This window comes from Strigops habroptila, chromosome 11 (assembly GCF_004027225.2).
Source record: "Strigops habroptila isolate Jane chromosome 11, bStrHab1.2.pri, whole genome shotgun sequence".
Lineage (NCBI taxonomy): Eukaryota > Metazoa > Chordata > Aves > Psittaciformes > Psittacidae > Strigops > Strigops habroptila.
In genome coordinates this window covers 32,745,252-32,770,106 of record NC_046360.1, presented here as the reverse complement: position 1 = coordinate 32,770,106, position 24,855 = coordinate 32,745,252, and the positions used below count along the sequence as shown (strand labels likewise).

At 45.6% G+C, this 24,855-nt stretch overlaps 1 protein-coding gene across 24 annotated transcripts in view; it reads right to left on the bottom strand.

Annotated features, from left to right (window-relative positions):
* Positions 1–24,459, bottom strand: part of MAGI1 (membrane associated guanylate kinase, WW and PDZ domain containing 1) — a 340,411-nt gene extending 315,952 nt beyond the window's left edge. For all 24 annotated transcript variants that reach the window (XM_030501199.1, XM_030501183.1, XM_030501186.1 and 21 more), the window contains exon 1: positions 23,769–24,459. In XM_030501199.1, the coding sequence (XP_030357059.1) occupies positions 23,769–24,054 (286 nt within the window). In that variant the 5' untranslated portion in view covers positions 24,055–24,459. The remainder of the gene's footprint in view (positions 1–23,768) is intronic.
* Positions 24,460–24,855: the final 396 nt, after the last annotated feature.

Genomic DNA, 24,855 nt, shown 5'->3' with positions numbered 1-24,855 from the left:
ATGGAAATAAAGGGGTGGGGGGGAAGATGCTTGCATTGTCTGACATTTTGTGGTCATGGTGTAACCAGCCAGACAATTCCCATGAGAAAAGTCTACAGAGAAATACTCACTGGCTAATCCTATATTTAAAAATGTCCTAATGTATAGTTGCCACATTTTGCCTAGGCAGTACAGGAATGCAATTTGTAGGACTATAACCAATTGTGCTCATCCCGTTTGATGCATCTTAAATCATGCTTCCAGTGGGTAGATATTAAAACATTCTTTGGAAACCTTTGTCTTTTCTCTCACAGAATTGGAGATCCCCAATTCTTCAGTAATTTTTTTTAATTCCTAACTGTCTGCACTTCCTAACCCCCTAAGTAAATGTTTTGCCTTTCTAGAGCCCGACTGTATGAGACAGTAACATCTCTTGTTGACAAATTATGTATTTGTCAACAAACATATTGACAAGTATATTTGTCGATACAAGGGCAAGGAAAGAATGGACGAAACTAATCTCTGGTCCTTCAGCTAAGATGCAGAAGTCATTTCAGCTGACAAGCATTAGCCATCTCCTGTTTAATTAAGTTTAGCAAAACCACCATTGTTTTGCACATCTTGAAGAACTGGGTGTGTTTCTGGGGTACTGAAAGGTCAAGGTACCAGAAATGACATTAAATCCATGGGTATGAGCTCTGCTTCCATGTCTTTTCCACACTGAATTTTCCCCACTTGCATCTGAGCTTGATTTTAAGCCATTATCATATCACTGCAATGAAAAGAATAACTTTCCCATTAACCACAACTAAATACATTTTAACGGTTCAGAACAATGAATCTGAGACACAAATCACTGCAGCCCTGCCAGCTTGGTAGAGTCATTGAGTCTCAGCAACAAAAGGTTTCAATCAGATAGCCAAAACTTTGGTCCATCAGATTTAGATTTGTCCTGAAATGCAAGACAGACTTTCTTCCTTCCCCCTCTTTGCAGAGCCAAAAAGCACAGAAAGCGAGAAAATTAAAACCTGCTGCATTATTCTGCAACATGCTATAAGGTATAATAAAAAGCCAAATGTCTCTTTGCCTCTCCCCCCATCAAGCTGAAATATTTTTTTAAACAGTCATGTAGTTGCAACTCTGCCTACATCTCCAAAAGCTAAACAATTATACCACAATAGGGGTATTCTGTTCACTCCAGAAAAAAAATCATCTAATGAAAAACTATGTTGGTGGTTGAATCCATTTCCTTTAGGAGGAGTTGGCTGTAATCTCAGTGGGACTTGTGGTTTCAGCTATTCATACTGCTCATAGCAGTTTCTGTTTTTTCTCAAAGCAATGTAACCCAGCAACACAGAAAAAAGCTGTGATTAACTTCTTCTGAGATACAAGATGTCATAGCAGTGCAAGTCGCCTCTTCGCTGAAGGGAATCGTAAATCTCTGTCACACTGTCCTTTTTGTGCAGCCATCTCACATCTCACACCAAGTCTATAGGGAAAGTTAGAAGTCACTGAAATTTTCTCTTTTACCCAAGAACAAGTGGATTGTGGACTCACAACTCTCAGACCAGACATCATCTTTCAGAGCTGCAAGGAACTGCATCTCTTGGACCCTAATCGATAGCTTCGGTTCCTTGCCAACCACAGGAGAGCTTTAAAATTAATAAGCATTTTATTAGCTGACTTTACCAAATGAATAGCTATCAATTGTCTACATACACAGAAAACATTTCCTTTAATTTCTATGCAAATGTCCATATGTGGTGGAACGAAACTGGAAGGGAACATCTGTCCATAAAAATGTTACTTAAATTATGCACTTTTTGAACAAATGCATTAAAAAGCTTGTGTCAATCCCAATAAGTGTAAAAAAAACCCCAAAACCAACCAAACAAGCAAAAACCCAACCAAAAAAACAGCTACAGGGAATAAGAAAAATAATGTTCATGAAAAATAAAGAAACAACTCCTCTTTCACCATATAGAATCACACAATGGTTTATGTTGGAAGGGACCTTAAAGCTCATCTGGTTGTAACCCCCTGCCACGGGCAGGGGCACCTTCCACTAGAGCAGGTTGCTCCAAGCCCCTGTGTCCAACCTGGCCTTGAACACTGCCAGGGATGGGGCAGTCACGGCTTCTCTGGGCACCCTGTGCCAGTGTCTCGTGAGAGGCAACCCAGCCTCTCCCTTACCTCTGAAATACAGCAGTAAGGCACCCAGGTTCTGTTATCAAAGATCCAGTATGACACGCAGCCAGGCTGCAGAGACCTTGCCGAAGCAGCAGCATCTCCAGACCCCAGCAGACTTTAGACCTAACTCACTGGAAGAGCCACTGGAGCAGTAGAGAAGCAAGACTCCTGCCCCAGCACGGCTCCTCCATCACTCTTCTCCAGCCCCAGCAGCCACGATCTGGGTGCTGTTCTGGAACAAGCACCAGCCTTCCTCTATCCAAGCACTTAACTAATGCGTACACTGATGTAGTCACTCCTTTATGCTCTGGGAGACTTTATTTTGTTTTTAATGACAGGTTCTATTATCTACTGTGTATATTTAAATTGGTCTTTCATCTTTTCTATTAATACCAGATCCCCAAGTCAGAGATGAACTGGGTGACACTAAGAAGCCATAATTTCATATCAGGGCATCTCTCTGACAAGGCGTTTGACATGGCCTCTTTCATGTCTCAGGACTGCAGGAAGAGGGAGGGGGGAAATTGCCCAGAACTCAGGGTTTCCAGGCTGCTCTCTAACAGCAGGTATTTATTAGTACTCTGTCCTACAATGTCATTTCCCAAGCACCCAGGTGCTGCAGAAGAAAGGAAGAGGCCATTCCCTGCTATTGAGAGCTACAAAATCTCTTGAGAAAAAGCTGGTAGAGGAGAAGCAGATGGACACAAGATGAAAGCCAAGCAATCCCAGGGCTGAAAACCACAACTCTTATGTTTTGCAAGATGACCAGGTGATTTAAAAAAGAAATTAAAATCAGAAGACAAGAATAAATCTACACAGCCAAAGAGGCGTTGAGGAAAATTCACTACCATTGAGGCCAAAGCACGCTGCTTGCCTGTTGCATCTGGACGCACACAGTGGCTCTGGATTTCTGACCAGGAGTCACAATATTTGTGCCTGAAGCTCCTCTGATTTTCCCCTTCCCTGCGCAACCACAGAACCTGCCCCTGATGAAACAACGCCAGCCAAACAATAAAACCAAACTCTCAAATCGGGCACCTCCAAAGACACACAGGAATGGGGTGTCTTCATTCCCCCGCACTCCTCTCTCCAGGCAGCAATCCTTCAGGAACTGCTATCAGCTCTAATGACTAGTTTTGTTACTTATAGACCCCATAATGAAACAGGGGGGGAGAGGGGGGCACTGAGGTTACCACACTGTGGTGATAATCAAATTTAAGGGGATTATAATCATTATAAGCCAATCAGGGTAGAATTGTATATGTTTAATTAGCAGCTGCTGTGCAGTTAAGGGATTGGAATCCCCCAGCTGTTTGCTGGTAAGTGCAATCAACAGTATCCTATTTGAAGTGCAAAATATATACTTTTACATGGAATACATATTAAGGAAATTAAAAAATTGCCTTTAAAAATACTCTATACTGTAAAGTCTCATTATAGGTCATTCTTTTTGTTTCCAGCATGGGAAAGTTGTTGGGTTTTTCAAGCCCATAAATTCTTGCATTTAATCTTATACTGAACATAGGCCAAATATAAAAAGGGAATCATTTACAATACATTGTGTATATTGTTACCTCAAACCACATAGCAGTTACCCGTAAATCCTCCAGCATTTGGTATAAACACATAGTGTTTGTCTACTCATTGTAGGTCTAGAAAAAGACATATTTCTGCAGAGCTTTAAGAGGTATTCACTGCATGAATAATAGAGACTGAATAAAACTTGTCATTTGGATTTTCTTGTAACAACAGACCGCAATGCAAGATTCCCAAGCAAGGAAACAGATCTCCGCAGTTTCTGTACCCACCCCTGCTCACACTGTTGTATTTTTACATTATCCTTCAGCTGCATTTTAACTGAGAACCTTCCTATGTTATCACAGAGAGACTCCAACAGGCACCAGCCCCCAGAGATCTTGCTTTGTTTAAAAATAAAGCAAACCCAACAGCCAGTTCATCTGGAAAAAAGCTGGTTTTGTTGAGGGGTGTTCGGTTAGAAGGAGGCAGATCAGAGCCTGCAGATGCTTGCCAAGAAGAGCTGCTCTCTAAGCACCCAAATTTGGCAGGAGTCTACAGAAAAACATAAAATACCCAAACAGCAAAGCAGTTGGTCTTGTCTTCAAACACATTCCTCAAGTTCCCAGTGTTCAACCAGCCTCATTCTCCACAATCTAACAGTATTGTGGCATTTTGGTCAGACACAGAACTGCATCCAAGCACAGGCAGGCCCCCCATTCCCACTATCTCCCACCTCTGTTAACTGGTCCCTTCCATTAATGAAAATAACAAATAGTACATGCTGGTTGGGAACCTCCCGCAAATCCTTCCCACTCCCACTAAAGTCACACTATCAGAAGTCAAATAAATTCAGAAAATGAGAAGACTCATAAGGATCAATAACAATCACGGAGACACAGGTTAGCACGATATTGCTGAGTGTCAACAAGGTTTTTTTACCCTCTGCATCACCTTATTTTGAGCAGACCATGTCCACTGGGCAAGCATGGGTTGTCTCCTGTACATGCTCCCTGGGACACTGCAACTTTCTGCAAGGTAACAACAGCTCCCTGGCTCATGGCGAAGGGGGACTAGTCTTAAGGGGGTTCAAATAGAGAATTAGGCTCCTCAGTAACTATTTGTGGGTATTCCTTAAGGTATATGCACAAGGTTTCTGGGTCTAGCACTACCTCAAGCAATTGTGACCAGACCCTGCCAGCAATGCTCTGCGGGGTGTCTACTATTGCCCAAGCCTTGTGCCGCACAAAAAAAGGTGACACTTCCCTATCTACACAGCACTGAGCATCTGTAACTGTTCCAACATGTCCCTCACTGCAGACGAGGCAGAGATTCTATTACTGCAGAAGACAAATGTCTTTAGATTCAGCTATTTCTGATACAACTGTTCCCCTGAAATAGCCACAATAGAGTTCAGGCTGCATACCCGCTGTTAACAGAAAATGCTATTTCTAAGAGTTTTCAAGCACTAGGAGTCCTGAATAACGTCCTCTGCTGTCTCTGGGGACTTTGACTAATGGTCAGCAAAAGACAACTCAGAAAACCCAACAATCAGCTTAAAGATCAAATACTCTTCTGTTGACTCAGACTAATGCAGCTAGCCCTGGAAAAAAATGGGTGTCTTGAAAAGCCAATAGCTCTTGGATAAATCATCCGGTCCAGCAGATAGGTGCTGATGGCAAGACTGTCCTCACTAACACCACCCAAACCCCTGCAATTGTTATTGATGGCTTCAGACAAGGGTTACCAGTAGTGGGAGCTGTATAGGACTTAAAACTGTTTCAACTCTACACGACAATGTACCCTCAGAGCAAGTGCAAAACATATTCAGGGGAGAAAGGGACCTAAAAAGACGGCACTTACACCCAAAATATTCACATCACAAACACAGCACTATCACGTCAAGAGGACAGAGTCATCACTAAAGACATTGACAAGAGGTGTGCAAGGAAATCAAAGACTTCCTCAGAGCTGTACTCGAGCAGGCAAAGAATGGACTAAATTAATTGCCTGTAGCATGGCACAGCTGCAAAATCCTAGAGGTTTTGACTGCTTTGCAGCATCGTTCTTTCAACTCTGCCCCGTGCTGGGACTTTAATCTGCGGGGCTGTAATGGTGCTATCAGCGATGTTAGAGGCGAGACTAAAAATAAACATGGGACAAGAAAAATGCAAAGCTCCTCCTCCCGGCGAGGTCTGGAGGGAAATTCCTGAGTCAGACTGCTCCATCACTTGTTTACTTGTTACCAAGTATGAATTTTCACAGCAGCGTGTGTGGTTTTCACTGAAGTTTCCAAGTTAAAAATCAACAGGGCTATAATGTCGTAACAAAACTAAACATCACTAACCCTCCCTTGAGGGATGGGATCCTTGCTGCTTCCCTGCTCGTGCTACACACTGCATTTCCAGGGCAAATACTGAATTTCCAGGTCAAATATGAAAGCATCGGGGGCAAAAACAGTCCCTTGGGTCATGAGATGAAGGACACCAGCTCCCATAGCAATCTGCAATGAGTCCAGCATCTTACTCAATCCATTAGATCTATTTACTCTTGGATAAAGAAGCTGTCACACAATGTTCAGAAGAGCTGGAAGGTTTGTCCCTGTGCAAAGCACCTCTGAAAAGGTCTTCCCAAGTTCTGAGAGGCATTTTAGGAAGCAGAGGTTGGCTCTGCTCCCTGTGGCACCCACAGAGGCTATAGCCATGGAACAGCAGCCACAACAACCGGCTTCAGAGCTATATAAAAAGCTGGCACAAGGATTTGTTTATGAAGAGCTAAAAATTAAGTTTGACTTTAAAATAGTGCAGTCACCAGTAACGGCTCAGAGGGTCACATTCTTCTTCCATCTCTGCCTGGTCCCCCGCTGGGACCTCCTCTTTGCCCAGCAGTGTTCCCAAAATGGTCTGCAGACATGGCAGCAGCTCCCCACGAGGGAGGCAGGCAGAATTCTGTGGCTGAGGAGTTGAAGGAATATGCTTGTGAAAGGATGCTCAGAGCTTCTTATAGCACTAGTCAGTTTATCAAGCCTGACACTGCAGCAGAGACCATTCCTATCTGCAGCAATTTGGTACAGCACATCCTGCCGTATTTAATGAAAGTTTTAGGAAGTGACTGCAGGTTCACAATGCTTTCAGAGAAACACGCACCCTCCCATTTCACAGTATGCAATTCTCCATGTAGCTCTCCTTGTTCACCTCCCCTACCCATTGAGCACACACCAAAGGAAAATAGAAGATTTGAAGCTTTGCAAACCTCCAGCCTAAACCAACATCCTGTAAAACTACGAGTTAAAGGCAGGAACACTTCACTTCCAAACCACAAAGGCTGTAATGAGTGTGGGTTTAATTGGCTGGTACAAGAGCTGCACAGCCAGAATCAGCAGCTGGCAATGAAATCAGCCCTTCTGCACTGCAGATTGCTAAACTTTTGCCCTTGTCTGCAATGTGGTGTGTCACAGAAGCAATTCAGTACCCATAAAAAGAATTACAGAAGTATCTAAGAAAAATAAAGTGTTAGCCCAAAGCTGGCAATACATTAAGGTTCTTCCCCAAAAGCTTCTAGTTGTACAGAGATCTATCCCTATCCTGTAGTGGTGAATTTCTACCATCTGCATTTATGTAACATCCTCCATAAGAAACCTGTCTATTTTAGGTATCACTTAAAACCTGGCCCTTTAGAGCTACTGATTTCAACAGGCTTCCTCAAAATCTCATTATCTGGAATTAGAAATGAGGTTCTTTCTTCATCCAATCAGTCCCAAATGACAGAAGTCTCTATCAAGCAACTGCAACACCTTTTCTTGCTTCATTTATTTAATGTATCATTCACAGTTGTTCACACGTACACTCAACCTCTCCTTTGCAGGCTTACAAAGCACACAGCAATTTCTGTGCTAGTTTGCATCTAACTTCAGAATATTTGAAGAAAAGCCAGATTAGCAAGGAACAGGATTTTACAGCAAAGCCTTCCTTTCATCTGGCGCAAACCCCTTTGAATCTCTTAAAGCTGATGTAGCAAACTTTAAAGCCAAGGTATTTCACAGAGTTAGCAGGGGCACATTGCTGTCACTTGATAGAGTTAATGGAAGTTTTCCAGGTGACACTTGACTTAAAACCACCTTGTTCCTGAAGAAATGCACACTAGGCAGAGTAAAAATAAATAAGACATAACAATACAACCCAAAACCACACCAACAAGAACTTAAGGTGATACGTTACACATCTTTTAAATCAAAAAGCCAGGCTGACCTGAATAAAAGCAGTACATGTGAGAAAAGCAAGACAATATCATCCAGCAAGCAGCTGAGGAATTGCTGCTATCGGCCTCCTCCCACTGTGAAAGCCAGGGCGCTGCGCTCATCCACACCAGACTGCTTCTGTCTTGGCTAAGGCAAGGCTCAGGCCAGAAGCTCATGTTGCTATTAGGAGTGCAGCACTCTAGATGCAGAGCAGAATTTTAACTCCTCAGTTAGTTTATTTGGGCGCACAGTCCGTGTCTTTCTGGTTTTTACCTGCACAACTTTATTTCAAACTGGGTATTGTCCCCAGGGCTCCATATTAAAGAAGTTGCTCATACAATGAATCAAGAGTCAGAGGCTTTGGACGTGTCAAGACAAATCCCACCGAATGTAAATTGGTGTAATATACAGATTTATGCCTGCTTACATGGCACTAGAAACGGAAAAGCAGTAACTCAAGCTGCTGCACAGGCTCCCAACAACAGTGATGATAAGCATTGCTTTTTTAAGGCTGAAAGAAGGTTCTGGAGAAGGAAGATAAATCAAAATATGGCACCTTTGAAAGGGGAGCAGTGCAGGAGCTAAGCCCCAGGAGCTCCACAAACACTCATCTCTCCCCAGGCAAATAGACTTTGGTGCTATTTAGCACTTAAGTTTTGCAACAGTTTTTATTCTAGTTAAAATTGCATGAGTGTTCTTAATGTTAATGCTGTGTGATTTGCCATACCCATACCTCGGGTCACACTGAACCCTGCAAGTGTATGCCTGGCGTGTTTGCAGCAGGACTAGTCCATGCTCACACAGCCCTGCACCCTCCATCCAGCTCCTGCCCCAGAATGAGCTGTAGCAGAACTCTGACATTAGACTTGACCTTGCAAATATCCAGCATCACTCACCCCACAAAAGCCACCACTGCCACAGCCCCAGCGGGGACAGCGAGAGAAGAGGAATGGGGCCCCTTCCAAACACCAAGGCTGAGACTGTACATCTGCCCTCTCAGCTTGCACAGCCAGACATGGAATTTGGGTCTGTATGCTCCAAAAATCAGGCCCTTCTTCCCCCCACCCCACCCCCAAAAAAATAACCTTGCTGGCATGATGATTATTACAAATGCTGCTGATCAGGTACCTGCACCCATGAGCTCAACTTGCATTCTAAAGGCAATTCCTGCATTTTAGTGTGTTCTCTTGACCCATAATATTAAATCAAATGGTTTGAGCTCACTTCCCTCCATACAAATAACAGCGGGGTTTCACTAGCACACCTCTCGTGGAATATTAACTCCAGTGTTTTGCAGGGAAGAGACTGCATTTCATCTGGATTACGATTGGAGAGCAGGAAAGAAAAAGGTCAGAGTAAACATGGAACCTTTGTTAAAGAAATGGGTTAATTATCAACCATGGGTATGAAACTGTGAGAATACGACAGCAACCCGGACCTGCTTGCGACCATGCTGGCTGTTGGACAAGCAGAAAGCAACCCAAATACATTGCAAGAGGAAAGGGATTAAAACTCTCACTTTGTTACATAAATAAAGAAGTTGGTTCTGTAATAGGTATCTGCAGGGTATTCAGGGTGCACTGATTGTATCAGCCAGAGATGCAACAGCCAGCAAGGCAGGTTTAAAATTCATTAAGAAAATAGTCTCTGCCTGATATCAGGGAGCTCTGCAGGGTTCAGAAACGGATCAGACATTTCTTCACTTAACAAGAATAGCCGAAGGCAGCATCCGATATTCCACAAAAGGCAGCAAACACCATAAACAAGGTATATAAAGCCTCCATGCTTCCAGGCATAAACTGCCCGCTGCCTACAAGACATGAGGACACTCTTCCAGGGACAGGTTATTCTTACCAGCAGGTGCCCGTTTCTAATGCCACCCTCTAAAACAGAATATACTAACCTGTATTTGCAACAGGAAAGCAACTGAGAGGACAGGTCACCCGAACCTGCCGTGACACATCCTACCCGAAAGAAAACAGCATCATTCTGGCAGCACGTTAATATCCAAACTACCGGTGAGAAGAAAAACAACGCCAGAATATTTGTAACTTTTTTGTTATATTTGTTACTTTTTTGTTATAGTTGTTATTTTTAACTACTGTTGTGGCGGAAAAAACAACACCGTAACAAAATGTTAAAAGGCGACAAAGATACAAAAAAAGTCAAAACATCACATCAGCCCAAACCTGGCAATACTGAAGGGGTCTTAGCAGATAAAATAAACACAGCATTACAAGAAAAGCGGGTAAAAATAGAAATGCCAGGATATGACATGCCTTCAAGTTATAGAAAAAGCATCTGGATTGTCCTCAAATCCCCTCCTGACTGTTGTCTAACTCTGTAACCATCCCTCTTAAGCAACAGCGCTGTCTCAAGCAGAGCGATAGGACAATGCCAATTTGTTTTTTTATCTGATGCCATTTGGGGCAAAGCACCTTCCAGTCAGAAAGGGAAAAGTTTGTGTCCTTGGTTTCATGACCAGGGTGCAGCCCAAAGTCTGCCTTTCAGCCACGTTTGGAGGACGCTGGCAGATGCAACCTTCTACTCATGGCCCCAGGGAAGAACCCGTCTCCAACCAGGGGAGCTTCAGCAGGGCTAGCAAAAAGCAGCGCTGCAAATGAATATGCTGGTGCAACTCAGTCCAGGCAGAAGGAAAAGCACAGAAAGCCTCATCTCAGCCATTTGGAGTCTTAGCATTGCTAAGGAGACGCAGTTCTGTTCTGCACCCTCTTTCATCAGCCCAAGCGTGAAGCTTGGCAATACATCCTCACAGGATACACACCACACAGCATGCTGCTCTGTGCAGGGTCATTGGAGCACAGTGATAACCCAGAATCTCTTTTAATTCAGAATAAATAAATAAGCCCTTTTACTTGAGCAATTTTTACTTTCACAGCAGTTACAGCCAACTGTATCACTCAGTATCTGGTACCTGTCCACATATATCCATCTGCTAAAGTGACAGCTCCAGAGAAGTAGTTGCAAACATTTAAGCAAAAGACGTTTTGTCATTTTGTGGAGCATTAACCCTGCTCAACGCTTCTGAAAGACATTACAGTGACTTGGCTGGAGATGCAGATTTTCCAGCTTAAATTATGGATTTCACAGCACTCTGAACATCACTTCTGAAAAGCAGAGACTTTGGAGTGCTGCTCCCTTGCTCTTCCCATGGTCCCCAAAGTCTGAACCAGGGAGATATTTGACTTTCCACATCTAAGCTAAAGAGGGCTGGGGGGAAATCCCCATTCAATAGAAAACTGAGGAAAACAAGAACCCAAACAGCTGCATGTGAGAATTACATGAAGTCCAAGGCAACAAGTGTGAGCCTTAGGACAGAGAAACAGTCAGGCAAGCACACAAATGCCTTCCACGTGTTCTGGGTGGAAAGAAACTGATTTTTTTCAAGACTAACATGGAAACTGCTTTAAGCAATTTGTCATTTTCAATAGAGGTTCTGCAGTAAAAGAGAGATTTCGACAAGTTAAACAACTTCCTAGCAGAGCAGCTGCATGCAATGTTTAAGCCACCTCTTGCTGACTTCTTAGAAAAGGAATATTTCTAATTTTGCCATTCAGGAAGGCTTTGAAATGTCACTGCTCTTTGATCTGATCAGTGAAGAGGAAATGCAGAGTTGAGAGAAGGGGAAAACAATACAAATACCAGTCTGTATTTTAACTTGGTTTCAAGCAGCTTGGTGAGCAGGTGCTAAGACATGTGAATATTGCTCATTTACCTTCAAGAGGGGGAAGCTGCAGCCATATTTCCTGTAAATGTTACAACTTACAGCTCACCTGGATATTAGAAGGCATCAATGTGAAATATCATCTGAAAGAGAGCTGAGCCTGAGAGCATCTTTTTGCTAAACTTGAGCTAGAAACAATGTTTTTATGGTAAAAAGTCCTGCAAACATGATACACTGGAATGCATAATAATGCTGAGGTCTCTCCTACATGAGGGACTTTGAGGAAAAACAAATACACAATAAATATTCCCTCCTGTTTCTTCTACCCATTCAGACAGCTATCAGAATTCAGCAGTGCTGCTGCTGTGTCCGAATACATGACAGGTCTTGTCCTTTAGAGGCCCTGATGAAGTCTTTTTTATCAGTTGGGAAGACTTTGCTCAGCCAGAGCTCAGGAAGGAGCAGGCTCTGTCTGATGAAGCCCACAGGTTTCTGAGAAGATGCTTGAGGTTTATAAAGATAGGAGCTGAAAGCAGCAGCAGCAATCAACTGTGTGACTATTGTTTGCAAAATCTACCTCCATCTGCAATCAATACAGGAAAAGAGGAACACCCGCTTTAATTAAATGGCTAAAAAAAGCCCCAAAATTCTTAAAGGGAAGTTTTTAATCTTCCTGGCGAGCTTGCACCCCAGACCTGGAGGGCAGGAGGTGCTGCAGGCAGCAGAAACTCTCTTTGTCAGAAATCAACGAAGGAATCACTGCATCCAGCACCTCCTGCGCCAAGCTCCAGCCAGGCAGCTGATGTAACCTTCCCTGCCAACTCCATCACACTGTGGAAAAATACTTGTGCTCCCAGCCAGGGGCAAGATCCCATCCGGACAGCTACTGCTACGGCAGATGCTGCTCTGAATGAGGGAAGAATACGGAGAATAACAGTTAACTGAGATGAGCCAGTTTGGGAGACAGGGCTTCCTTGTCTCCCCCAGCATCCTTGGGGGGGAGCAGGCAGCACCGTTACAGCAAGAAGCAATGACAACGCACCCACTCGCTCTCAGTGCTCAAACTAGCGCAGAGCAGGGCACAGATGATCAGGATGAGTTATGCACCAGCCACACTAAATCAATTTGAAATAGATTTTTGGCTAATCCACTGCAACCTTTTAGCATCAATGAGCTCTTCAGGATTGTGACAACTTGCCTGGCTTTTAGGCAAACAGCAATTTCCACACCGGTTTAGGCAAGCCTCAGCACTGATTCTAGCATCTTTTATATCCAGACAGACAGACAAAGCCCTCTGTGATGCGTTACATTAGCACATGCTTAAATTTAAGCACTCTCATTTTTACGGGGGTTTTTCTCATCTGTAAACAATTTCGGCAGATCCAAATTTACACACTGATCGCTTACCAGACTGCAATGTGACCAAGATATCCCATCCAGATCAGAACTATGCAAAAAAGCCACTGTATTTAGCTCCTGGAAAAACTGATATGTGTGTATTTCCAGCACCAACTAATACAACTGGAAATTTGGCAACAGAAAACAAAAATAAATGAAAAAACCACCTGTATAGTTCCTGTGTCATCTTTTTTGCAGATAAAACTTTCAGCCTTTGACATGTTTTACAAGCACATGTTCAAAAAAAACCAAAACCTATCAGGTATTTGAAATGAAAACACTGTCATGGCAAACCTCCACTTGAGGACAGCCTGGCGATGCAGCAGGGAGCTGCTTCAACTGAAGCAATTTATCCATTTCCCCTGCTTTAATATGGACCTGAGGAGCACCAGAGCCCCACAGCACAGTGAGGGGGAGCTGAGATTTGTGGGTCCACGACCTTGCCACAAGCATCCTGACCGAGTCACACAGCGTTTGTGCTTGGCTTCTCCCCTCCAAATATCCTCGAATAGTTAGTGTTGGAAGGGACCTTAAAGCTCATCCAGTTCCAACCCCCTGCCATGGACAGGGACACCTTCCACTAGACCAGGTTGCTCCAAACCCCTGTGTCCAACCTGGCATTGAACACTGCCAGGGATGGGGCAGCCACAGCTTCTCTGGGCAACCTGTGCCAGCGCCTCAGCACTCTTACTTGGGGTCTTTTTAGCCCTCACTTTCCTTCTCTCACAAGGCATCCAGGCAGGGACAACTCTCTTGGGTTCATGTGCTGCCTGGCACAAGAGGGACCGAAATCTCATCAGGCTTGAAAGATTTCCATTGTGCATCCAAGTATTCATCACTTCTCCCACCCTCGTAAAGCAATGACCTTCTGTTAAAGTGTAACTGCCACCTGCCTCTGGAATGAGGGAGCTAAATGCCATTTTATTGCCTTTAAAATGCCAGAGACCTGAGTGCAAGGTGGCCACCACGAAACTGGGCACCTTTCCCGAGATAACGTTTATAGGTGTTCTCTGTTTTCCCTCCTGCACTCTCAGAATGATTCACAGGGATGAGGCAGAGGTCTGGACAGCAGCTGCCCCCAGCACTTGCCAGGGAAAGGAAATGCGGATCTTCAGCAGCCACACTGCACAACCCCATTAGAAAGCACAAGAGGTCTCATGTGCAAACCCTCTTTCAAACCCAACATGTTCCTGCAGATGATTTACAGGACAAGTATCACTGAAACGGTTTCACCATGGGACCACCACAGAAATGAATTTAAATGTTTTTATAGGATCAGAGGCTGCCCAAGCATCTTGGGATGAGGTAATGGGCATGGGAACTGTTCTCAGCCAGAATGGTGGTGGTTTCACACTCTTCCTTTTCAGCTTTTGAATACCTGTGCCAATGACAGATTTTGCTACTTATGGCAAAAACCATGGCATTGGCTGTTTAACAGCCTGAGCTGCTGGAGCCATGGGATTAATTTCCATTAAAAAGGGAAAAAAATAAAAAGAAACAATAAGAGGAGATTCTGGAACTCTTCATTGAAACAGCATTTGACAATATGAATGTTAAAGTGCAAAAATTAGATATATGTTTATATATACACACCAGTCACATGCTCTAAGAGCCTCACCCAAGAATTCAAACTATTTTGATAGGTAATACTGTATTCTCACAAGCTCCTCCTCTTAGGCTGGGTGCAGGCTGTGTGTAGATATGAAACTTTCCCCTATAAGCAACATCTCTGAGCAGCCAACCCTTGGACCAGCATGGTCCTGGCTTCCTCAACACCCATCTGGATTTTGCCCTGAGCAGTTCCGCACCTCCTGCAGAAAGCCAGAGACAGCTCTTGGGGGTTTAATTGCCTTGCTCCACCTCTAGTAAATGAAGCTTCCTGTGACATGAAGGATTTATACAGACTATGGTTAAGTTCAGACAAAAATACCTCCCCTTGGAATTAGGTCAATTTCAGCATGTCCATATTTCTTCATTTAAAAAGGGAAGGAGAAAATGGGGTAATACAGCTATGGCAAATGTAGAAAAGTATTTGTTATCTCCATTTGGAAACAGCTGGATTAATAACAGCAGATAGCAGGTGACAGGGAGGACTCCATAGTGCACACAGACTACACAACAGTTAACAAAAGACTATATGCCATTGCTAAGTGAGTTTGGTATTTGCACATAAAACAAACACACAATGTTTGCTGGGGTATGGGCAGAAGACAATCTAACAACAATGAAAGAGCCATCCCCTCCCAATAAACAAACAACTTACTGATTTTGTTCAAAACCAACCCAATCCATGGTCCTCAGAGTGCCCCACTGCGAGCCCAGCAGAGCTCTGGATGTGCTCATGCAGACAGGCTGCTGCTCCTCTCCAGCACAATCAGCGCACATTAAGAAGATATTCTATATTAGTCACTTCATTGTTTAAGGAAAAATGCATACCAGGAAAAAGAGAAGGACATGATTCTTTGTTTTGCATCAGACTAATAAACTCTTTTTGGCCCTTAGGACAGGGAGAGAACAAAGCCTGGGCTGGACTAGTGGCTGCCAAAGCCCCATCAGGCATCCTGCCCCGCAGTGCCTTCCCCAGGCACCAGCACTGCAAAGGGGAGACTCAGCTTGGAAATGACAATGTCCCCAAATCCAGCCAAACCACAGACTTTTCCTCCCCAGGCTCGCTGGGGATGAGCTCCTCCAGGGCTGCATTGTGCCATGCGTCCCCGGCTGTCCCCAGCAGCCTAGAGGAGCATGCGCTATTTTAGGCACCACATCCTAACAGGATATTATTATTCAACAGCAAAGTTGCATCCTATGTTATATATTGATACGGCATTTAGAGTTCCCAGAACAAGATGACAGTGTTCCAGGCTGCTCTGGGACCAGGGTCTGTCACCAGCTGGAATGACAGTCATGGTCCTGACTGCCCCTGCAGAAAGCACTGAGCTGCCTCTGCCTTTAGAGACAGGCTCAGCATCAATAGTGAACCAGGAAATCCTTCCTCAACCTGATGTTTTTGGTATCTTTCATGTATCTTCTGCTGCCTGCCTCGCTCCACCTTTCCTCCAGCCATCCTTGGCTTCCCACAAGGCTCTGGTGAACTGTTCCTCTGCAGGTCCAAGCCCCAGGAGCATCCTCCTGTACCCCCACCACTTAAATTACTAAGTGGAAGTTCTACCTTTGGGAAAGGAGGAGGACAGACATGCTCCTCGCTCTTTTTAAGTAAAGTCTTTTCACAGTTATTCTGTAGCCCAGGTCTCACCTGTCCAGTTCAGCCTGTTTGGGAAGTATCTTTCTTCCCCTCTTTCATGCATCCAAAAAAATCCGAGACATCTGTGTCTGTCATCAGTTTGGACTAACACCCACTTAGCACAGGATCTGCACCACTAGAATAAGAGAAGCTGAACATCAAAGTTGGGGTTTTTTGGAAATACACAATATCTGCACAGCTTTGTTTGTGTTGAGGGAGTGGCTGGATTTTAGGCAGCTTCTTTTTCAAAGGCTTTTTGTTAATAACTAAATGAAAAAGCCAGAGTTGAGGTTTTCCCCTTAAAAAACAAGCTACTGTGATTAAGGATATGAAGAAAGCAAAGCTGGTCTCTTCCCAACCTAATTGTACTGAGGCACTGTCTTCGGCGCTCCAAAATTACAGATGTATAATCCAAGACAATGAACTCTTTAGTCAAGGATTAGCAACCATGCAAAACTGATTCCTTATTCAATTGCATTGCAAATGTAAGGGCATCTGTTCCACTTTGCAAGTCATCCCAAAGGCTTTGTTTGGTTTTTTTTCCTATTCCATTATGAAGACAGGGTGCTTTGCATTATTTTCACACCGTGTAATAAGCACTATTGTTTAGTCTAACAGGGGACAGTCAATGAAATCCAATAAATATTTTTACCTTATTTTTCTTTCAAGTTATGACACAAGTCCTCTCATATATAAAAACAGGAACTGCTCTTAGTCCAAAGCCAAGTCTGTAAAAATGTAACCCAAAACATCAGGTCCTTAAATAAAACCTATTTTGTTTCTCCAAAGTCTACTGGGACAGTTCAAAATATATATATATATATGTAGGTTCAAATAATATTACTAACAAAAAACAGTTCGGCACAAATGATGCCAAAGTCAGGACTGGGGACTAGAGGAGAGAGTGGTGCCATCATTCCAGCCCATAGCAGCAGAATAGCTCTGGAAAGCATTTAAAATGTCACAGGAGGGAGGATGGATGGAGTGTCTGACCTTTGGGAAGTGAAGGGTGGGTCTCAACAAAAATACCCCAACTACCCTGAGCCACACTGCTCCTGCAGGGCCAAGAAGGACGCTGGCCACCTATCTGGTCTAGAAGGAAAAGTAAAGAAGAAAAATAAAGGAACAAATATAAACCCAAATCTGCAACATACCAGCCCAACGCAGAAGCTGCCAAGCTGCTCTGGAAACAGGCAGCCTATTCCACAGCTCTCTATCAGATCAGTAGGAAACAAATTCTGGATGATAGCCCAGGCTCAGGTTTGTTTCCCAACACCAGATCCTTGCAGGGAACCCCAAACTTAACCCATCAAACACACGCGGGTCTCTATGGGCTGCCTTACTTGTCAAACCGTCACAACAGCAAGGCCAAAGCAAGCGGCGAGAGACCAAAATATAAAGTGAGAAAACAAACTATCAAGTGTCAAGAGAGACAGAGAAAACGATGATAGGGGTGAAAATTGTGTTTCTGCAGGAGCTGCTCTTGCACGCTCAGCAGCGCTGTCACTCAGTGCTGAAGAGCTGCTGTTTTCTCTGTCCTGGAAGCAGTGCCTCCGGTGACAGGGTAACAGGAGCGGATAAGATCTTCATAGATCACAGAGGGATGACCCATCTCCGCACCCTTGGTGCAAAAAGGTCACTTAATACTTAATTTCTAAAAGTAAAAATCTTCCATAGCTGAGCTAGAGAGAAACTTTGCAGAAATACAGACCAGGAGGATCCCATATTCTGCTGCTCCAGGAGTTGAGATGCAGAGATGGAAGGGGCTCAGATGGGATGGAGGGGTCTGAGTACCCGTCCTCCAGGTACCACCAATTCCCCACATCAAGGATCCCTGCCTTCAGCTAATGTTTTGCCTCAAACTCTTCATAGTCCTTCTATAAATTCATGGCACTTACTCATACAGAGCCAGTACTCCATGCTTTTCACCAGGGAATTCAGCCACTTGCAGCATACAAAGATCAAAACCTGTGTGCCTTGATTTATGAGTTCCAGTCAAAGTCAGAGGAAGTGTAAAAAAAACCCCAAACACCTGAAATAACCAGCAAGTACAGCTTGTGTCTGGACTAAAGTAAGGCAATGCAAACAAGAAACCCCGTCAACTACTTTACAAAACCTCAACAGAAGTCCCAAGGATCCTATCCCTGCCCACAGCTCCGACCTTGCTAAAGCGATAGAAAAAGCCCTTGAGGCAGCAGCATCTTCTCAGTTTCCACATTGCCTTCAAACTGAGTGATGCTGAAATCTAACAACCGAGGGACATGTTGGCCCAAATCATCAGTTCTGCACAGCCACAAAAGCGCTACTCAGAAGATCTTTACACATTAACATAGCTGCCCTCAGACAAATGTTTTCCCTGTGCATGCATGCACTGTCAAAGGAGTACAGGTATTTCCCAGGCATTAGATAAAGAGATTCAGAAAGTCAGAAGAGATCTGTGAATGACCACAGCCTGAGCCAGAGGAAAATGACAATCCCAAACAGGGGAACACAATGAGCTATTTGTGCTTTGGCTTTCAAACCTGTTAAAAGTAAATCTTACATTTCTAACAAGATACATGGAAGATGAATCTTAAATCTCACAACATCAGGTCAACAATTCGCTCATGCAGAAGTTGTAACTTGGTCTTAAAAACTAGACTGAAACAACATGCAGGATGGTGTTAACATCTTATTTTGCAATGGTGTTGAATGACTGTTCATAATTAGACCATAATTGTGATTTAATTGCTCCGTGATCTGACGGGCCACAAAGAGGGAGCCTGGAGTCCCATGTCAATGGGTGGAAAGACTAACTTTATTGTGGAAAACATAATCTCATTTCATGCCATTAAAAGGATTGTATTAATTCCCGATTTCTTTTGAAACAGCAAAGATGTGGCACTCAGGCTCTAACATCCATCTCTGGATGCTACCTCACAGCTCTGGAAAGGATGGATGACTGGTTTACCACAAACGGGATCAACTTCTAAATCCTGACAAGCACTACACTAAATTCAGGCACAGTAAAGATAAGGTCTTCCTCACAGCAGTGTTTCAATACACAGACATACACATTTCACAACTGCTAAACCCAGTCCTACTTTAAAGAAAGAAGACTACCAGTTTGTAGTAAAACATATTAGAAGTGATGCATAAAAGAGATTTTGCCTTTTCTTATTTTACGTTTCAGTAGTAAGTAGCCCTGCACGGTGCTCATCCCAGCAGGTCAGCACTGACAACAGGCCTTATAAATCTGAAATGCATGAATGTCTTCCAGATTTTCGGATGGCAAATCTCTCAGTCCACTTCAAATCCACTTGGGTCCTAAAAGAATTTGGGTTAAACGGAAAAACGACTTATAGAATTCACTGTGCGAGCGACTGCGCTTAGCTATGCAAAGACGAAAGGAAAACACTTTTGGAGCTCATGCGTGACACTGTAGAAGTAAAGTAGGAACAGCAAGAGCTCACTTTCTAAACAGCCTTTCCCTTCACTGGCCCACCAGAGGCATCTGCCTGCAAGTTAAAGTGAAGGAAAGCGCTGCTACATCTCAGGGAGGCACGCAGCATCAGTGCTCGCTTTCGGCCTCTGCAATGCCAGGCACCAGCACAACTTACTTAGTGTGGGATGGTCAGTGTCATGCACTGACAAAGTGACACTCTGCTTCCCACTGCTTGCTGAACTACTGAACACAGGTTTACTTATGCATCAACTTTTTCTTATTGTTTTTTAATGTTCTACAAAAAAACCCAACAAAATACCAAAACCATCATTTCTCTCAGGAAAATAAAGGTAAAGGTCCAGCTACCAGCTCGCACATGCCTTCTGAAAGAAGCTGGTCTTGTTCACATTAATACGTCACCGACTTCAACATTTCACAATTGCCTGTATAGCATATGCCAGCCTGACACTGAAGAGTTGAGTCACCACACTGTATTTCTTATCTTAGGGTCAAGTTAATGTTTGAAAAGAAACAAATGCAGCTGATAGCACTGGGTAAACAGTGACTGTTTCTGTTTGGGATCACGCCTGCTCCTGTTTGCCTTACACAGGACTAAACCCCCCCCCCCCAACTCCTCCCTGTTGTGGGATCATCCCAGCTGCAGTGTACTATGAGAATCATTAATAGCATAAACTGATCTCAGCACCTCCTGGTTTCAAAGCAATTGGCCATTTAGAGCTTGGGATCCTGAGGCTTTTTAGGGAAGCCAAGTGTTGAACTGGGAACTAAAAACAGCTTCAAATATAAGTGTACAAACATATTAACTTTGACAGTTTCCCATAGCAAGCATCTGGCTTGGTATGGTTTGGCACAGGTCACCTAACCAAGGAACAAAAGAAATAAGAGGCTGCAACTATTGTGGTACGGCAATGCAGCTTTACACAAGAACATGCGATCATTGCGCCTATAATTCAATCTATGCTTTCTATACTCCCAGACTGAGTAATAAGCAAAATTCATCTATTAACTCCACAGGAGTTAATCGCCAGTTTCATCAGAATTTAGGCACAGATGCAAGATGGAAACAGTCAGTCATAAAAGCAGTACATGTTAACTGAGGTTCTTTCACACATTTGACAGTTCTGAAAGTTACTAAGATACGTGGCAGCAGATTCTTCCTCTCTCTCCCCCAAAACCAGGCAACTGTAGTGGTATATTTTTTTCCTCAAATGTAATACCAAAAGAGGGTGCGTATGGGGAAGAGAAAGGGAAAGCTTCATTGAAGTTCTTTAGCTTTCCTCATGGCATAAGCAAAGGACCAAGAACTCCCACATGAGCAGTATTAAATACTGTTATTCCAGTTAAGAGAATTCATAGAGGTTCCCCCCTTTTTGTACTTTGGGGGAACTTACACAGACTTATGACCCACAAAAGCAAGAAGAAATATTGCACGTGGACCTGCAAGTCTATAAACTCGAGTTTAATGATAAAGCCCGTGCACAGCCTGTTCCACCTGTGTTTCACATCCTAGTCCCTTGTCTTCCACCAAGTGCAAGGTCAGAACAGTTGTTTTCCCTGTCCGTGCTTGTAGACAGCTGACTTACAGTAGATTTCCTGGTTTTCCAGCATTGTAAATGTCATACAAAAGACACAAGGCAATAAAACGTAGACATTTCCAGGCTAATATTGCCCTAGCACTTCAGCACCAGTCGATTAGGAGCTAAAAACTGAGAAGAAGAGGAGAATGATAGCTAAAAATGTGTTTACAGTCTTCATGCTCCTTTGCTGCCTGCTCTAGTGCCACACACCTTGCGTTGAGTGACAGTTGTAGTCCCCACAATGAGATTTTTAATCAACATAGAATAATGCATTTTAATTAAAACACTCTCCTTTTCTACACTTATGATCCCAATCCACAAGGGAGTTCCCTGCTCTGCGCAGAACAGCACGCAGATGCCAGGCTACCACTGACAGGCAGGGAACCGCTTTCCAGAGCACAGAAATATGTAGGGATTTAAAACATATATATGTTTCTATCCTACATTCCTTTCTAATAAAGCATTTTTAAATGGGGAAGGGGTGAAAAAAGAAAGGAGGGAGAGAAACTCCAAATCCATAGTAATCAAGGGCTCAGTTCTCATCTCTGGATGAGGATGGTCCAAAGTTCAAGTGCCTGCCCTGCTCCAGGCAGGGTTATGAACCTTTTATCCCAATTTGCAGGTAAACCCACCCAGAATGCTAAACTCCAGCTCTCTCCTCTGCTTTAGACCATATCCTGGAGCTGAGACACATCTACCACTACATTCTGTCATTTCTGGTCTATTTCCATGTCATGTTTCTATTTAGCCTAAGCAGTGTTTCCAAAATGACAAGAAGTTTAATCACAAATTGTGCAGGGTTTATTTGTTGGGTTTTTTATTAACAAACCTTCCTTCACCCACCAACACAGGTGACTGCAACATCAGAACCTGGATTTTTAACACTTCTGCTAAAACAATCAGTATGCAAATAAATAAATAAAGCAACCTGCCTCATTTCCTCATACCTTTCTTCATGCTTTCCCCGCTCCTGCCTGGGCAGGGAAGGCAGCAGCTCAGTTTCCCTCCCTACTTCCCAGCAAATCTGAGAAAACACAGCAGGGAAAATGCATATTTCTTTAAAGAAAACTGGTTTTGTCAGGAGTTGGGCACTGGAATAGTTCTCCTGAGTCTTGGAAACGACTAACAAGCAGACTTGCCGGGGTACCTCAGCTCCAGGGCAGTTTGGAGCTGCCATCACCCTGGAAAGGGGAGAAAGTACTGGGGGTATTGCCCAGCCTGGCTACGGCTCAGATCCTCTCTGGCACTCCGTTACTGTGCCTGCTCCTGCACTGAGGTTCAAAGGATGGCTGTGAAACAAGTGCTGCAGCCCTTCGGCTCAGCCCATCGGTGAGGCTAAGGACAAGGCTTCAGGTGCCTGCACCCAGCCATCAGTTTTGTCCACAGCAACGAGCTGGGTTGAACCAAGTACAGAAAGAAACCTGTCTCGCACCACCAGCCACAGCAACCCCCCAACTTTGGGATGCATACACGTGGGGATGACAAACTTTCCTCCGAGGAATCTCTTGGGCAATCCAAAGAAAACTTCCCTTCCTTCCTTCCTTCCCTCGGAGCTGACTCCGGGGTGCTCCGTCACCCTGTGCACCTCCAGAAGCCGGCTGCAGTCCTGCCCATCCTGCCCACCCAACCTCAGCGGCTGCGGCAGCACCAGCAGCTTCCCGGCACTGAATTCCAGTCCTGCCCTGGAAATCACAAGCCCATCAGCCAGGCCTGTTACACCAACCTGTTGAGCGACTGTTGCGTGTACACGGATGTGAAGTGGCTTTTTTATTAATCGCACATGGGAGGACTCTTCCTATCCTCTTCCCTCGCCAAATGAGAGAGCTACCTGTGCAGCCTCCGCTGCAGGGCTGGGGGGGGCATGGATGTACCCCCACCTAGGGAAAACTATGATTGGGGAAAGCAAACCCGAGCAGCCAGAGAGGGGAACTGCCCTCACAGCTCTTTCCTCCGCAATCCCACGCTGCACTTCTTGAACAAGACTCCGCTCATCATCCAGCAGCGCGGCTGCTCCGAAGGATGCTCAGCTGCTGGATGAGGGAATCTCCGCCACATTCCCCCAGCTGCGGGGCTGCCTTGGCCGCTCCATGGATCATCCCCCGGAACAGGGCTTCCCCCTTCACCCTCCGACACCCTTGGGTGCCCCGCAAGGAGCGCTGGCGGCTCCGCAGTGCCTTAGGGAAAGTCTCACGCAACTGCTCGCGGTGATAAGCACGGGGAGAGTCCCGACTGAGTCAGGACGATGAGGAACCTGTGCGTAAGTGCACACGAGTGTGTGCAAACCTACGTGCACCGACAAACGCAACCTGTGACTCCTTTTCGGGGTCTTGCACTGCCCCGGAGTGCTGATGTTCGCCTCTCCCCTCCCTATTACACTCACCCTTGACCGCGCAGCACCAAGGAGGGATCCTCCACCGGCCCCTTGGGCAGCGCGGAGTATATCCCCCTCCCGCCCCATCCCGCTTCGTCCCTGCGGTGCCCGCACCCGTCCCCGCTCGCACCTTGCCGGACGGCTTTCACCACGATGGGGTCCTTGCAGCTCCGGATCACTTCCAACACGTCGTAGCGCGGCAGTCCGGAGACGCGGACCCCCTGCACCTCCAGCAGTAGCTCCCCTTCGCTCAGCGCCGCCTCGCCGTCCCCGGCCACCGCGCCCGCGTACGGGAACTCGCCGTGCTCCGCGCCGCCGAGCAGGGTAAAGCCCAGCTGCCCGCCGGGCCCGCGGGTGAGCGAGCACAGCCGCACCCGCCCGGCCCAGTGGTTCTTCTTCTGGACGACGCGCGACATGGTGCTGCGCGGCCCTCCGCGCCCGCGGGAGCGCGGTAAGCAGGTGCGCAGGGGGCGCCGACCCGCTGCTTCATAGACCGCGCCGCCGCCGCCGGCCCCTCAAGCCATCACCGCGCATGGCTCCGCGCCCGCGGAGGGTGCGCACCCGCCTCCCGCCCTCCCCTCCGCGCCGTCCCTCTCCCTCCTTATTTAAAAAAAAAAAATAAAAAAATAATAAAATTTTTAAAAAATTTTAAAAAGCGCTGAAAAAAGCAAATCTGGGCGGTCTCGCCCCCTCCGCGCTGTTGTTCAGTTTTGCTGCCCCGCTCCGCGGGGCGCGGAGGCTTCTGCGCGGCGCCTTTAAGGCGATACAAAGACCCGTTTGTTTTGTTCCACTTGGGCCCGTCCCGCTCCGCTCCACCGCGCTCCGCTCCGCGCCGCCGGCGCAGGCGCCCTCGTACACCCCGCCCCGGCCCGGCTCGGCCCGGCCCCCGCCCGCCTCCCCGCCCCCGGCACGGCTCGGCCCGGCACGGCCCCCCCCGCCGCGGACCCGCGCCCGCCGGCAACTTTTCCATAGGGAAAAGCCGGTTCCCGCGCACGCCGAGGCAGAAGCAGCGCAGCTCCCGCATGGCGCTGGGGAGCGCGGAGGGGTCCCCGCACACAATCCGGGTGAAGTGCATCCGCCGGAGATGCTGGTGTTTCGGGCGAGGAGGGATGGTAATCCTTTGCTTTCCCGCCAGGATCTCTAGGTTTTTCCAAGTTGCTGCTCACCTGCGCTTTCCAGGGAGGTGTTGCTGGAAGTAACACGATGAAGTAGAAGTC